The sequence below is a fragment of the Macaca thibetana genome, chromosome 3 (assembly GCF_024542745.1).
Source record: "Macaca thibetana thibetana isolate TM-01 chromosome 3, ASM2454274v1, whole genome shotgun sequence".
In the NCBI taxonomy this organism is placed as follows: domain Eukaryota; kingdom Metazoa; phylum Chordata; class Mammalia; order Primates; family Cercopithecidae; genus Macaca; species Macaca thibetana.
This window is the reverse complement of record NC_065580.1, coordinates 155,130,607-155,145,377: the sequence shown is the minus strand read 5'-3', so window position 1 is coordinate 155,145,377 and position 14,771 is coordinate 155,130,607. Positions and strand designations below refer to the sequence as shown.

Below are 14,771 nucleotides of genomic sequence, written 5' to 3'. Positions count from 1 at the left end.
GAAAGAAGAGGCCCTGCCCTTGGAAGCAGCCTTCGGACTCAGCTCAAGTTACGAGTGCAGCGCCCTCACCACGGGAAAGAGCGCCTGATCACCAGATACGGCAGAGCATGGAGCGGGTACCTACACTGTCATTATCCTTGGCTGCATATGCTAAAATCATCCAGCCAAGCAAACCCGCATCTGGGGAAGGCTTCAGGGTTTTTTTAAGTGGCCAGGTGACTCCAGGTGCAGCTCAGGTGGGAGCCCTGCATTCAATCCCATCAAAGCCATCCCCCGCAGGCCCTGCCAAGCCAAAGGGACCATCCACATCCAGACAGGCCCAAGCCAGCCCCAGAAGGGGTGGCTGGGGATAGGGAAGGAGGCCACCAACACCAGCCATGCACTCAGTTCCCCACCACAGGCTGTCCTAACACACGTGTGTTCTCACGCCAACGGAAGAATCACAAAAACTTACGGACTGACCTCCCCCAGTGCTTTGGGCTGGATATTAACGGCCATTTCCGGCACACTGATGAAGGACCAGCTAATCTGGAGGTCCTCTCTCTTCTCTTTCATGTGGAACTCCAGCTATTAAAAAACAAGTTATTAGAGGGCTACTCTTTCCACCAAAGCCTTAATGTGCATGTGCGTGTGCATGTGTGTGTGTGCATGTGACTGCGTATGTGAACACGTGTGCATGTGTGTATGTGAGCATGTGCATGTGCATGTGAGCATGTGTGCATGTGTGCGTGTATGAGCATGTGTGCGCACATATGTGAACATGTTTCCATGTAAGCATGCGAGTGTGTGCGTGCGTGTGAGTGTGCATGTGTGTGCATGTGTGAGTGTGCATGTGTGTGCATGTGTGAGCGTGTGTGCATGTGAGTGTGCATGAGTGGGCGTGTGTGTGGATGTGCGTGTGTGCATGTATGGGTGTATGTGCATGTGTGAGTGCATGTTTGTGTGTGCGTGAGTGCATATATGCACATGTGTGAGCATGTGTGTGCATGTCAGTGTGAGTGTGCATGTGTGAGTGGGCGTGTGTGTGCATGTGCGTGTGTGCGTGTATGGGTGTGTGTGCATGTATGAGTGTATGAATGTGCGTGTGTGTGCGTATTTGAGTGTGTGTGGAACTGTGCGTGTAAGCATGTATGCCTGTGTGTGCGTGTGTGTGCATGTGTGCGTGAGTGTGCGTGTGTGTGTATGTATATGCGTACCTGCTCATTTATTCATGTATTTTCATAGAAAACTGCTTAGCTTTCCATTTGGCATACTATGTGCTTTCAAAATGGACAGCAGGACCCCAAACTCCCTTTACCCCCTTCCCTTCCTGCCCCTTCACTGGCCTCAACCTACCCCTCAAAGAGGAACCTCAGTATTGGTTGCCAACAACTAGATGTCATCAAAGCCCTGCAGTCTATTTAACAGAGTTTGCTGTGCCTTGCATTTCTTCTTCTGGGAGTGTCCCCAAGGCATAAAGGAGACAGGAGTGAGAGAAGGGCCCAGGGCACCTCATTCTAATCCTGGGCGCGGGCTCCCCTGCCCCACACTCACACAGTCCTGAAGATTGTGTGTCACACAAAGGCCTCTTTACTGTCTCTTGCCGGGGCCGCCACGGCAGCCTCTAACTGGACTCCAATCTCTAAGGATGCCTCATCCCATCCTGTCCATTTGGGAGACAGAACAGTGGCCCCCAAAGATGTCCACACCCTAATCCCTGGAACTTGTGACTGTGGGACCCTACAGGGCACAGGAGACTTGGCAGGTGCAATAGGAGAAGGACCTCAAGATGGGGAGATGACCCTGGGTCCTTCCAAAGAGCCCAGTGGAAACACGTGAGTCCTGAAGAGTGGGGGGGCATGGGAGAAGAGGGGCCAGGGCATATGAAGTGAGGACTGCAGGCATCCCTGCTGGTGTGGAAGTGGAAGAAGGCACCCTGAGCTGAAAAATGCGGTGCCTCAAGGAGCCAGAAATGGCCCTCCACTGACAGCCAACAAGAAAATGGAACTCAGTCCTGTAATCCCCTGGAATGAAATTCTACCAAAAACCCCAAAAGCAATGAACAGACTCCCCTGTGACTGCCACTAAGGCAGGCAGCCCTGACAGCTTCTGGATTTGCACCTGGCCGGACACCTGGCCTCCTTTTATGATGGCATCACCAGTCTGTGCTGTTTTAAACTGTTCACGGTCATTTGTTTCCACAGCCACAGAAAGCTACTATTGTATCCTTTATTCTTCAGCTAGATGTTCCATCCAAAGCAAAAGTCTCAACTTTGCACATCCCCATCCCTTCCCCGCTCCTAAACAAAAGGGAAGAACGACTTTAGACTATCTGAGTACGTGGACTCTCACCTCGGCTAGAAGCAGGGTAAGAGAAAAAAGATGACTTTTACTGCATAACCGTCTCCAACCTGCCTTCCTTGTCTGGTAACTCTGGAAAAAATTAGGTAATTCTAGGGGAAAAGTGCACTTTAATTGTTTTGACACAGACAGCTGAGTCGAGGGAGACCACTCTTGCATCTCTGGTCAGAGGAACATCAGAGAAGCGGGAATGCCTCGTGCCACCAGCATCAATTACTTACCAATCTCTAGCAGCTGCCTCTGCGCTGAGAGGTAATCCACATACCGGTTTCTAACTGTGTTAACAGATCAAAGATACAACTGTGTTCTTTCTGTGTGAGCTGCTTAAAATGGCATGAATGCTTTGTTATAATAAACACAATGTCAGAAATGACATTTCTTCATTTGTGTTTGTGATCCTCTCTGGACTCAGTCAGTTCCAAAACATGCATCATATGTTGGGTAAATATGACCCAGACGTTGAAGGTTATTTTCTAATCACATTGTCCAAATCATCTGGGGGATGCAGGAGAGCATGAACACCTCATGAATCCATGGTGCCAACCTTTCACCTCTGCAGTTCTCTCAAAGGGGGTGCTGCTGGGGCGGGGCTGAGGAACTGGGAGGGTGGATTTCAGAAAAAAGCCACGTAGGTAGCCAGGAAATCTTGTGAGTGCTGGCTATTTAAAACTATGCCTTTGTAGGAAAAACATACGAGATGTCATCTTCCCTTGCGACTGGGAATTCTGCATGACTTGAGCTCATCCCCCAAATTCGGTGCTAAGTCCAAGGACACGGGAGATGAAACAGGGCATTGAACTGGCAGTGACCCTTGAAACAAGCCCAGACAACTGCAATTTTTAAATACCAGCTAAATAGGAACTCTGGTGACTATCTGGCCGGATGTGAGAGACGCACAAACTCTCTGATGATTTGGGCATCCAAAGTGTCACTGGGCTTACTGTAATTACTAGAGATCTGTAAGTCTCTCTATATAAAATTATAGAGATATGCATAATTATATGTATGTCTTTATTATTATAAGCCTATTATTAAAACATGGAATGGTGGTAATACTAATGTACCCTAGAACTTAAATAAAAAATAAAAATAAAAAAAATACTTTCCCAGATTCCAAGTCAAACCTGCCAGCTTTATAAGATACCATTTTCAGGCTTGATCATAAACCAGAGAAGAGGAATGAGAACCCAGGGAGGGAAAGGTGGGATGGAAGAATGAGAAAAGTAGAGAAAGGAATGGCAGAAATGCAAGGAAGGCAAAGGAAGAGAAAAGAAATAAAAGCATCCAGGATATTGACAAAACTGACTCTGGGAATTCTTTGAATGGTGATGGATGCTACAAAGTGCCTCTTTTCATTATGAAATTACTTCCTAGGAACTCATCACCAAAACAATTCAAGCTCAAGTACATATTTTCAAATGAACTATTTTTTTTTGCATCTCTCTATATATTATCTATTTCTCACAACTTATCACTGTAGAATAATGTCTTATTTCCTAATTGTTTCATGTTTATTGATTTTATTTTTCCAGTGAGAATACACATTTGAGCATTTTTTTCTTATGTCCATCATAATGCCCAAAATAATACCTAATAATGAATAGTATACAGTTATCTGAGTCATTTATATCTAGTTTTGTTCACTTATTCAATTGATAAACATGTTAAGTATTTATAGTGTACCAAGAGCTAAGGATACAGAGGTGAATATGGTAGACCAGATTTCTAAAAATAATAATGATAATAAGGGGGGGGGGTTCTTTTTAAATCGACCTTGTCAGAAACTGAAAAGAGGAATGCCCCACAGCCACCGCTCAGCTGTGTTCCCAAGCTGCAACCAGTACCAGATTCGGAACCAGAATCACTTTTCTCATCTCAGATGCCACCTGCCTTATCATATCCGTCAACAACACCCCGCCTTGTTCAAATGCCCGAAAGAGTCAACCCCTGAGTTTATTATAAATGTATGTGTGCGTGTGTAGTGTGTGTGTGTAATGTGTAGTGTGTGTGGATGACCATTTCCTACACATAAAATCCTATATGGAAGCTTACAGTTTGAAAATTATGACATGAATGATAAATAATAAAAACATGAATGTTACAGCCCCATGACTCACACCATGCTCACTCTTCACATTTCTGAGAACTGTGACAGGTCTCACAACTCGCAAAATCTACACATCTTTACCTGTAAATGGAACGGGGAGAGCCGCACGTTGTACAGCCGGCATCCAGCACCTGAGGCAGGCTTCTCGCTGACCAAGAACTGAAGAGCCTGGCCCACCACCTGACAGAGCACCACCTGGAGGCGGCACAGGTAAGGGAGAAAACTGTGTCTAAAACAAAGGACAGCGCATACACAGGCATCTTTTTTTTTTTTTGACAAGGTCTTGCTGTGTCGCCCAGGCTGGAGTGCAGTGGTGCGATCTCGGCTCATACCTCCCCAGCTCAGGCGATCTTCCCACCTCAGCCTCCTGAGTACATGGAACTACAGGGGTGTGCCCCCACACCCACCTAATTTTTGTATTTTTTTTTGTAAAGATGGGGTCTACCCAGGCTGGTTTCGAACTCCTGGGCTCAAGCAATCTTCCCACCTTGACCTCCCAAAGTGCTGGGATTACAGGTATGAGCCACTGTTCTCAGATGCCACAGGCATCTTTTTCTTTTTTGTTTTGAGACAGAGTCTTACTCTGTCACCCAGGCTGAAGTGCAGTAGAGCAATCTCGGCTCACTGCAACCTCCGCCTCCCTGGTTCAAGCGATTCTTCCACCTCAGCCTCCCAAGTAGCTGGGATTACAGGTGCATACCACTATGGTCGGCTAATTTTTGTATTTTTAGTAGAGACAAAGTTTCACCATGTTGACTAGGTCGTTCTCGAACTCCTGACCCCAGCCTACCCACTTCAGCCTCCCAAAGTGCTGGGATTATTGGTGTGAGCCACCACGCCCGGCCTAGGCATCTTTATATCAAAATAATCTGGACTTTATACATTAGCAAGGATACAAATTTAGAGTTTCAAAGTTGGATAAATATTCAGATTAACATCTTTTCTATAATGTAGTAGTTTGAAAACTAGAACAATATTTCAAATATTTGCTTCCTGATGACTTTCTTAGGATCTAAAGTCTTGACCAAATCTAGTTATCATGTGCTTTTCACATATAATGCAGTTTTTTTCCTTTTTTTTTTTGGAGACGGAGTTTGACTCTGTCGCCCAGGCTGGAATGCAGTGGCGCAATCTCAGCTCACTGCAACCTCCCAGGTTCAAGCGATTCTCCTGCCTCAGCCTCCCGATTAACTGGGATTACAGGCACGTGCCACCACTCCTGGCTAATTTTTTGTATTTTTAGTAGAGACGGGGTTTCACCATGTTAGCCAGGATGGTCTTGATCTCCTGACCTCGTGATCCACCCGCCTCAGCCTTCCAAAGTGCTGGGATTACAGGCATGAGCCACCATGCCTGGCCAACAAAGTCTTTTTCTTTAAATATCATCTTGTTCTGTTTCTCCACAATAGTTGATTTTTAATTCCCCAAATGTTTCCACATTCATACACAGTCAAAGCCATTAGCCATCTTTTTTGGCTAAAAATGAGTCTTAAAAAGAAAGCAAGTTATAGATGTTAAAAGTAAAAAAAGTTTTCTTACATTACCCAGAACACAACGGGTTGCTTTCACCTAAATAATTTCAACACTATCATGGTTTTCAAAAAGGTGGGAGTCATTGGAAAAACATACAAAGTATCAAACAATTATAAAATTATGCAGTCATACCAAAACTAGAATTATAAAATGAGCTCATTCAAGAACCTGTCAGAGAAATATAATAACATCAGGAATAAACCAAACTGTGGCTTCCTGACATAAATCATAAATCATACAGTATTAAGAGGCGTGATTTTCGCAGCTACCATGGCACAAAGGGAGATTCAGTTTCTGCCACAGATTCCTCTACAGAAGCTGATCCAGAATGAGGGTCAGACCCCTCCCCGCTCCCCTCCCGGGGGCAGAGGGCCAAGCAGACACGTGTGGGATAATTGCCAGGCCAGGTGCCAGGTGTGCACTGGCCGGGAGGGCAGGGGAGGCTGGGGCACACTGGGCTGGACCATAGGGCACGCACAAGGGGGTTCCGTAGGTGGCCAGTGTTTGGCCAAAAAGCAAAGCTATCAGGAGCTAAGGGTAAGTCAGACTGACCTCCTCATTCCCAAAAGAACCACTGACTGCACTGCAGGGAGTCACTGGACAGGAAGAGAAAATTCTTTAATTCTCTGGTGGATTTATCAGAATCTAAAATACCAAATGGAAAGATTATCAAAATAATTACTCGGTCGGGGCCTGCTATTCCCCCAAGTTCAGGGCTAGGACATACTTTCTCATCTACTGGCTCCTGGCCACAGCAAAGTCCTGGATCCAGCTCTTCCCACCACTGGCCCACTCCACTCTGGAACAAAAACGGAACCTGAGCATTGAGGCCCTGGCACGGGTCAACATCCAGTGTCCACAACCAAATACCTCAATGCCACAGAGCTAGAAAAAGAAAATCCCGCCTTCTCTCAACATTGGCAGAAAGTCACACGATTCTTTCTACCGGTTCTTATAACGCCATGTTCAGAAGACTGATTCACATGAGTTAATTACATATTTCCATCATCTCCAGAGTTCACAAAGGGCCAGAACAAAAAGATGTTTGTATAAGAAATGTCGTCTCTTCATGTTAAAAATAAATGATCTATAAACAGTCCTTTTTGGAGGAACATGCTTTGTGGCCAGATGAGTTACACGCACCAACGGCACGACACTGAGAAAATTCCCTGTCCTTGGTCTCAACAGCCCACGCCTTTTACTGCTTAAAGTAAAAAATAAAAAATAAAAATAAATTTTAAAACCCAACACTGACTCTGAGCACTGCATGATTCCTTTGGAGCCTTCTCTACTAAGCTAATCAACTTTGTACCAAGAAAACAGACTTAGCGCCTCAACCCAAGCAAGAATGAATTTCATTTCCCTTGGTATCCAGTTCTGCAGAAAGCTTCCCACCACCCATTCCCTGATACATAGAGAACCAAGCACTTGATTAAAAGCAAGCAAATAAATAAGTAAATAGATAAAAGAACTTTAAAACTTCTAGAATGCAGGACTCCAAAGCTCATAAGTAATCACTCAAGCCCCATCACTAAAGTAGTATAATCTCTACATTCTACTCTAGGACAGAATGTGTGACATCTTTTCATAGTGACACCCTGGCATGTCTTCCCCAGCCGTAGGGCTTCCCTACCCTCTCAATAAAACCTGGAGTGTAGACTAAGCCTTTCTTGGCCTCCCCTCAGAGTTCGGCTAGGAAAGTTCATTAAAGAAACAATCTGAGCTGAGTGTGGTGGCTCACGCCTGTAATCTCAGTGCTTTGGGAGGCTAAGGCAGGAGGACTGCTTGACTCCAGGAGTTCAAGACTAGCCTGGGCAACATAGCAAGACCCCATCTCTTAAAAAAAATTAGCCAAGCATGGTGGTGTGCACACGTAGTCCCAGCTACTCAGAAGGGTAAAGTGAGAGGATCACTTGAGCCCAAGGGTTTGAGGCTGCAGTGAGCTGTGATTGTGCCATTGCATTCCAGCAAAAAGAAACATTCTGAACCTGCCTCAAATTTTTACACCAAACAAAATACTGCTCCTGCTGCACTTGGAGGGACAACCATTAGGACCAAATCCTCTTCCAGGGCCAGCCCCTGCCTCTGTCACCCTAACAAATAATGCCCCATTTGCCAAATGGACAGGGACAAAATGGAGAGGAGATTTTAAAAACAAGTAATCTTCTTTTAGCGTATTAAGGTGTTATCCACAATGGGGATTAAATTCTCCCAACCCATGCCAACAGTGGCAAGGCCCCCACGGGCTGAGAGGCGTTCCTCGCATCACAGCAGAAGGCAGGATCACCTGACACAGGTAAGCAGCTCCTCCTCACTAGTTAGCCTTCCTAAGTGGCCAGATGTCAAGGGTTAACATCTACCTAAATACCCACGAGTGGGTAGAGACCCTGATCTTGACCCTAGAGTCTCCCTCCCCAAATCAGCCATGGTCATGAAAGCCTCTTCTTAACTTTCCAAGTGAGCTCTGCGGGGAATCCCAGTTCTATGGAACTGACAGACTGGGCCCTAAGTGTTTCCCTCTGAAACAGTCTGCTATTAGTACAGGATTTTAAAAAGTTAAATAGAACAATTATCTAGCATGGGCGGCAGTGACAGTGAACTCCTCTGAGGACAGGAGTGAACCCCCAGTCCCAGGGCAGAACTCCACAGAGCCCAGGTCTGCATCCGCAGGAGGGAGCTCCCTTGACAACAACCAACCATCCCCCAACCTGCCTTTTTTTGAGAATTTTTTTTCCCCCAAACAAGCAAAGATTATTTACATAAAGCATTTCAAAATCAAGCAACAGAAGGGTGAACGTTGTTTTCCAAATAAACAACTTCCTCTCTGCATAAGTGACAGTGTTTTTCAGAGAGGGGGCTATTGGCGGTAAGTCAGGGTCTCCACGTGGAAAGCCCGAGAGGGGACTCATGGTTGGCAGGTGAGGGTTTGGGTGGGGGAGCCCTGGGCAGCAGCTGAAAGTGCCACGGGGAGGAGAAAGTAAGACTGAAGGCTGAAGAGCAGGCTGAGCGAGGAGGCCTTCACTCACCTTCTCTGCTCTCTCCAGCCTCAACACCTTGACCTCATGTAGTTACATACCTATGCAAATAGCGCTTATCTGGAAACTACTCCTTTGTTTAGACTTGGGGCCAAAACATTCCAGGCACAGTTACTCCAAATTTTGCAACTGTTCACCAACAAGAGAGCCCCTGAGTCTTCAGATCTCACTGTGCTCTTTCACTTTCCTTTTCAATTAAGCTTCTTGTACAGCTTCCTCCGCTCCTTCTCTTAGAACACTCTAGAGAACTGGAAATCAGGTAATTAATTTTGTCTCCAAAGAAACTAGCAATGCAGCTGAGAACATGTATCCAGAAGGTTTATATACTTGAATATTTTTCACTGTCATCACACTCTGTGACACCCAAGGAAAGAACTCCCAAGTAAAATGAAGGCAAAGACCCTTCACTAATCAAGGTGAGACCGCTAGCGAGTCTCGTCTCTGTAAATATTCTTTAAGACAGGATGAACTGGATATAAAACACTATTTCTACTCTGGAACTGGGACTCAATTTAAAAAGTAAACTCCATTAGAGCTAAAGATTATCCCAATATCTATAACATTTAATCCTGTTTGCCCACTAATTCAAAATAAACAGCTAAACATGTATTTTTATTTATTTATTTTTGAGATGGAGTCTCACTCTGTCCCCTAAGCTGCAGTGCAGTGGCGCAATCTCGGCTCACCACAACCTCCGCCTCACGGGTTCAAGCGATTCTCCTGCCTCAGCCTCCCAAGTAGCTGGGAATACGAGTGTGCCGCACCACACCCAGCAAATTTTTGTATTTTTAGTAGAGACAGGGTTTCACCATGTTGGCCAGGCTGGTCTCAAACTCCTGACTTCAGCCTGCCTCAGGCTCCCAAAGTGCTGGGATTACAGGTGTGAACCACCGCACCCGGCTTAAAAATGTATGTATATATGTATGTATGTATGTATGTATGTATGTATGTATATATGTATGTATGTAGTTTGAGACAGAATCTCACTCTGTTGCCCAGGCTGGAGTGTGCTGGCGGGATCTCATTTCACCACAACCTCTGTCTCCTGGGTTCAAGCGATTCTCCTGCCTCAGCCTCCCGAGCAGCTGGGACTACAGGTGCGCACCACCACACCCGGCTAATTTTTGTATTTTTAGTAGTGACTGAGTTTCACTATGTTGGCCAGGCTGATCTCGAACTCCAGACCTCATGATCCACCCATCTTGGCCTCCCAATTTGCTGGGATTGCAGGTGTAAGCCACCGTGCCCGGCCCAAGATGTATTTTTATAAGAAATTCTCGCAGGGAACTGAGATGAAAAGGGTTGGAAACAAGATGGCGGCCAACCCCAAGAGCTGCTGTTTATCCTCTTCTGGGGGAGCCTCGACCACATGGGGCTCCTGCTCCAACCTGACTCCAACCCCACCCCCAGCAACACTCTCCCTCCCTTTTCTTGTTAGATACTTTAAACAAGGAAGCCTTTCAGTAATACGGCACTACAAGGAAGTGTTGTTAATGCATCACACGGTTTAATGTGGGCATTCTACAGTAGAAAGATCTGTTTGTGAATGTGTTCTCTTTCATCAAGTGTACACTAAAAGACATAAACAAGACAGTTCCTTTAACATGAAGGGCAGAAGGGAAGTGGGTCTTCTCCAGGCTGGCAGCTAGTGCTTCCTGACGGGGCCAGGCCGCTCGACCACACCAACCTCCTATGCCCCGTGCTCTGTATTCCCACCAACCGACGAAACCTCGGGGCCACCACAGGTCTTTCACTCTGTATCCTCCAGGCCACAGTCAGGCTGCACCTGCAGGCTGGCTCGGCCCAGAATTCCACACACTATCATCCAGACGAACAGGTGGCCTTGGGGGAGTCCCATTCATGGGCGGCATCTGCCCTGGATCTCAGAGGACGGGGTCTCCAACGAGGAACCTCCACCACCCGCCCTAGAAAAGACCCTCATTCAAAACAATTTCACAACCTGTTAGCATTTTAGCATAAATTCCAGGTTCATGGAATACCCGGAATTTCAAATCATACAAAGCAAAGCAAAAAAAAAAAGACAACTGAGCTGAGCTTCCTGTTTACAGCTAGCTGGAGTGACAAATGTGGACAATTTTAAATCATGGTGCCCACACCAAACAAGCAGCCCCTTGAGTTATGGACAGGGCAGGGGACCGCCCCCCACCCCCCAACCCCACAGCTCTCAAGGCATATTTCAGCATCAGGTAGAACACACGTGCACACAACACACCACACACATCCAGGGCGAGCTATGGGTTTCCCCTAGAAAGGATATGGAATAAGGTTCTGGGGGAAATTCCACACGATCGCCCAGTTCCGTCTGTAGCTGTGGTTTTACAGATGAAAAGGGTGATAATGCTGACCAGTTCTCCTTTCCCTATCTTCGTTGTCTTTTTTATGGTGAGGATGTGGTGGAGGCAGGAGCTTAAGTGAAATAATAAAAGTGATAATATCACACCTGTAATCCCAGCACTTTGGGAGGCCAAGGCGAGAGGATCACTTGAGTCCATGAGTGCAAAACGAGACCGGGCAATCTAGTGAGATCCCACCTCTACAAAAAATTTAAAAAGTAAAAAAGTAATAAAAATGCAAAAAAAAAAAAAAATCATACTAGCAGCATGGTTTATTTTGTGCAGTGGCTGGAGCCAGATTCTGGAGGTCAAATGAGGTTCACTCCAGCCTCTGCTTCATCATAGCTCCATACCTTGGCCAAGTGACTGCACCTCTCTGCCTCAGTTTCTCCTTCTGTACAGTGGGATGATGCTTCTGACACAGGCTCATTGTGAGCTCTCATGAGAATGGATACAAGCTCTATACCCAGGGCCTGGTCACACCTGATACCATCACATGCCACAACATGGCAGGTGCCAGGCGGGGTGCTGCACGGGCACAGGCCTGCCCTGCTTCCTACAGCCCTGCTAGGGAGGGGCTTCTACAGCACGGACACAGAACCTGTGGCTCAGAGAGAGAAGGAAGTGCCCCAAACAAGCCCAGATCCAATCAGGGTCTCCCTGGCTTCTGAGATGGGCCTCTCCCCAGGCTAGGTGGGTTAAAACTTATATTTTATTTATAACTTTCAATTCCAGCTGATCGTTATACCATTGGGAGCCTCCATTTATTTAGAAATGAAACTGAAAACACACAACTAAAGCATGTCCAGGACTCCTGGCTCCACGCCGTGCCAGGCGACATCACTCAAGTCTCCAAAGATCACAAAGTGATCAGCTCTTGCCTTCATCAGCAAGTTTTCCAAATGAATGTTAAGTTGAAAGCTACACTCACCATACTGTAACCAAAATGCAGGCAGTGGCTGCTAGCAGAGTACGATGAACTAGAGCAGGTCTGGTATAAAGACAGTGACTCTGCATTCCAAAGCTTAGCTTAGCGGAAGAACAGGCTTTTGCCTTAAGGATACCACTCATATTTTGGGGCAGAAAGCAGGCACTTTCAAAAAGGGGCTTGGCATGAATGTCATAAAAGGGAAGAAGCGAGCAGGTGAGGGTTCACATGACTTGCTTTGGCACCTTATCTACTGAGTGTCCAAGCTGGTGACCACAGGTGCCTTAGTGGGCAGGACTAGGTTGTAACAGCCGAAAGACTTTCGGTGGGAGAGAGTTTCATCATGGGCACACTTTGGGTTGTAAATCGACTGTTATCTCTCCAGGAAACCTCCCGGTGGGTGAGGGTTTCATTCGGACCTCCTGAGCACATGGTTAGACGAGCTTTCCCAGTAGGCACTGTCTGGTGAAAGGGAGGTAAGAAGCTATAATTGCATTTCTAAAGGGCTAAGTAAAAAGTGGGGAGCAGGGGGAAGTGGAGAAAAGAAAAGAGAAAAAATAATAATAAACAACAATAACTCATTCTCTTTTTCTTAGAAAATGGGGGTATTCAGGGCTGGGCACAGTGGCTCACACCTGTAATCCTAGCACTTTGGGAGGCCGAGGTGGGCAGATCATGAGGTCAGGAGATCGAGACCATCCTGGCTAACACGGTGAAACTCCATCTCTACTAAAAATACAAAAAATTAGCTGGGCGTGGTGGCACGGGCCTATAGTCCCAGCTACTCAGGAGGCTGAGGCAGGAGAATCACTTGAACCCGGGAGGCGGAGGTTGCAGTGAGCCAAGAATGCGCCATTGCACTCCAGCATGGGCAACAGAGCAAGACTCTGTCAAAAAAAAAAAATGGGGGTATTCAGTTACAACACTTCCTAAAAGAAATGCAACTCTTTTTCAGTGAGCAAACTGTTACAGCACAATTCCTAAGCGCTGATTCACATTCATCTTTTTACCGATGTGTGGACCTCAGACCCCCAGGGAAGGGAGCATGAAAAGCTTCTGGCCGGGCACGGTGGCTCAAGCCTGTAATCCTAGCACTTTGGGAGGCCGAGACGGGTGGATCACGAGGTCAGGAGATCGAGACCATCCTGGCTAACACGGTGAAACCCCATCTCTACTAAAAAATACGAAAAAAACTATCCAGGCGAGGTGGCGGGCGCCTGTAGTCCCAGCTACTCGGGAGGCTGAGGCAGGAGAATGGCATGAACCCGGGAGGCGGAGCTTGCAGTGAGCCGAGATCGCGCTACTGCACTCCAGCCTGGGAGACGGAGTGAGACTCCATCTCAAAAAAAAAAAAAAAGAAAAAAGAAAAGCTTCTGAACCCTCACGTGCCAGGGAAGGGCTGTGGCTGCCCCTGCGGGGGAAGGGCTGGCTCTCAGGTGGCTTGAGATATGGAAATAAGAATTTCCTTCTTCTAGGTCACACATTCTAGAGCAAATCTCTCCCACGACATGAGGAAAGACAACATAGGTAGAAACTTGCTGCTCTTGTGTAAGAATGTAATTAAAGTCTAGGAGAAATAAATGAGCTCGGTACATGTTGGGACTAGAAGAGAATGCAGAGAGAGCCCCCAGAGAAAAGTCTGAAGGCCATGCTTTGCTGCCTCCAAGCCAGCCCTCGCTGGAGCCTGCTCACAGGGGCTGCGGGCAGGAGCGTGCTTCCACACCTGGTCTGAGCAGATACCCTGCAAGGCAGGCACCCAGAAGAATTCCCTCAGGAAAATGCCACAGCCCTGCAGGGCTTGCCGCCTGTGATAAATATGTGTTTGGTCTTTGTTCCTGATGCCTGGCACAAAGCTCTTAAAACCCTTGGAATCTCCCAAGAGATGAGAGAGTCTTTTGAGAAAAGTGCCTTTTTTTTTTGAGATGGAGTCTTGCTTGCTCGCTCGCCAGGCTGGAGTGCAGTGGCGCAATCTCAGCTCACTGCAACGTCTGCTTCCCAGATTCAAGCAATTCCCCTGCCTCAGCCTCCCAAGTAGCTGGGACTACAGCAGGCGCGTGTCACCACTCCCAGCTAATTTTTTGTATTTTAGTAGAGACGGGGTTTCACCATGTTGGCCAGGATGGTCTTGATCACCTGACCTCGTGATCCACCTGCCTCAGTCTCCCAAAGTGCTGGGATTACAGGTGTGAGCCACCACACCTGGCCAAGTGTCTTTTATATGCTAACAAGAGGGCTGTTGGGGGGACCCCAGATAGCATCAGGATGGGGGCTGGTCACTTGAGAAACTTTGAGCCCCACCTCCAGCATCCCACCACCTCATCTCCGGCATCCCAGCACCCCACCTCCAGCACCCCACCACCCCATCTCCAGCACCCTACCACCCCATCTCCAGCACCCCACCACCGCACCTCTAGCACCCCACCACCCCACCTCCAGCACCCCACCACCCCACCTCCAGGGAGGGCAGAGGGGCC

The 14,771-nt window shown here is 47.1% G+C and overlaps 1 protein-coding gene across 2 annotated transcripts in view; it reads right to left on the bottom strand.

Annotated features, from left to right (window-relative positions):
• Positions 1-14,771, bottom strand: part of C2CD2 (C2 calcium dependent domain containing 2) — a 69,621-nt gene that overhangs the window by 33,013 nt on the left and 21,837 nt on the right. For both annotated transcript variants that reach the window (XM_050785689.1, XM_050785690.1), the window contains exons 3-4: positions 4,529-4,642; positions 463-567 (exon numbers count right to left, since the gene is read on the bottom strand). In XM_050785689.1, coding sequence (XP_050641646.1) covers positions 463-567; positions 4,529-4,642 — 219 coding nt within the window. The remainder of the gene's footprint in view (positions 1-462; positions 568-4,528; positions 4,643-14,771) is intronic.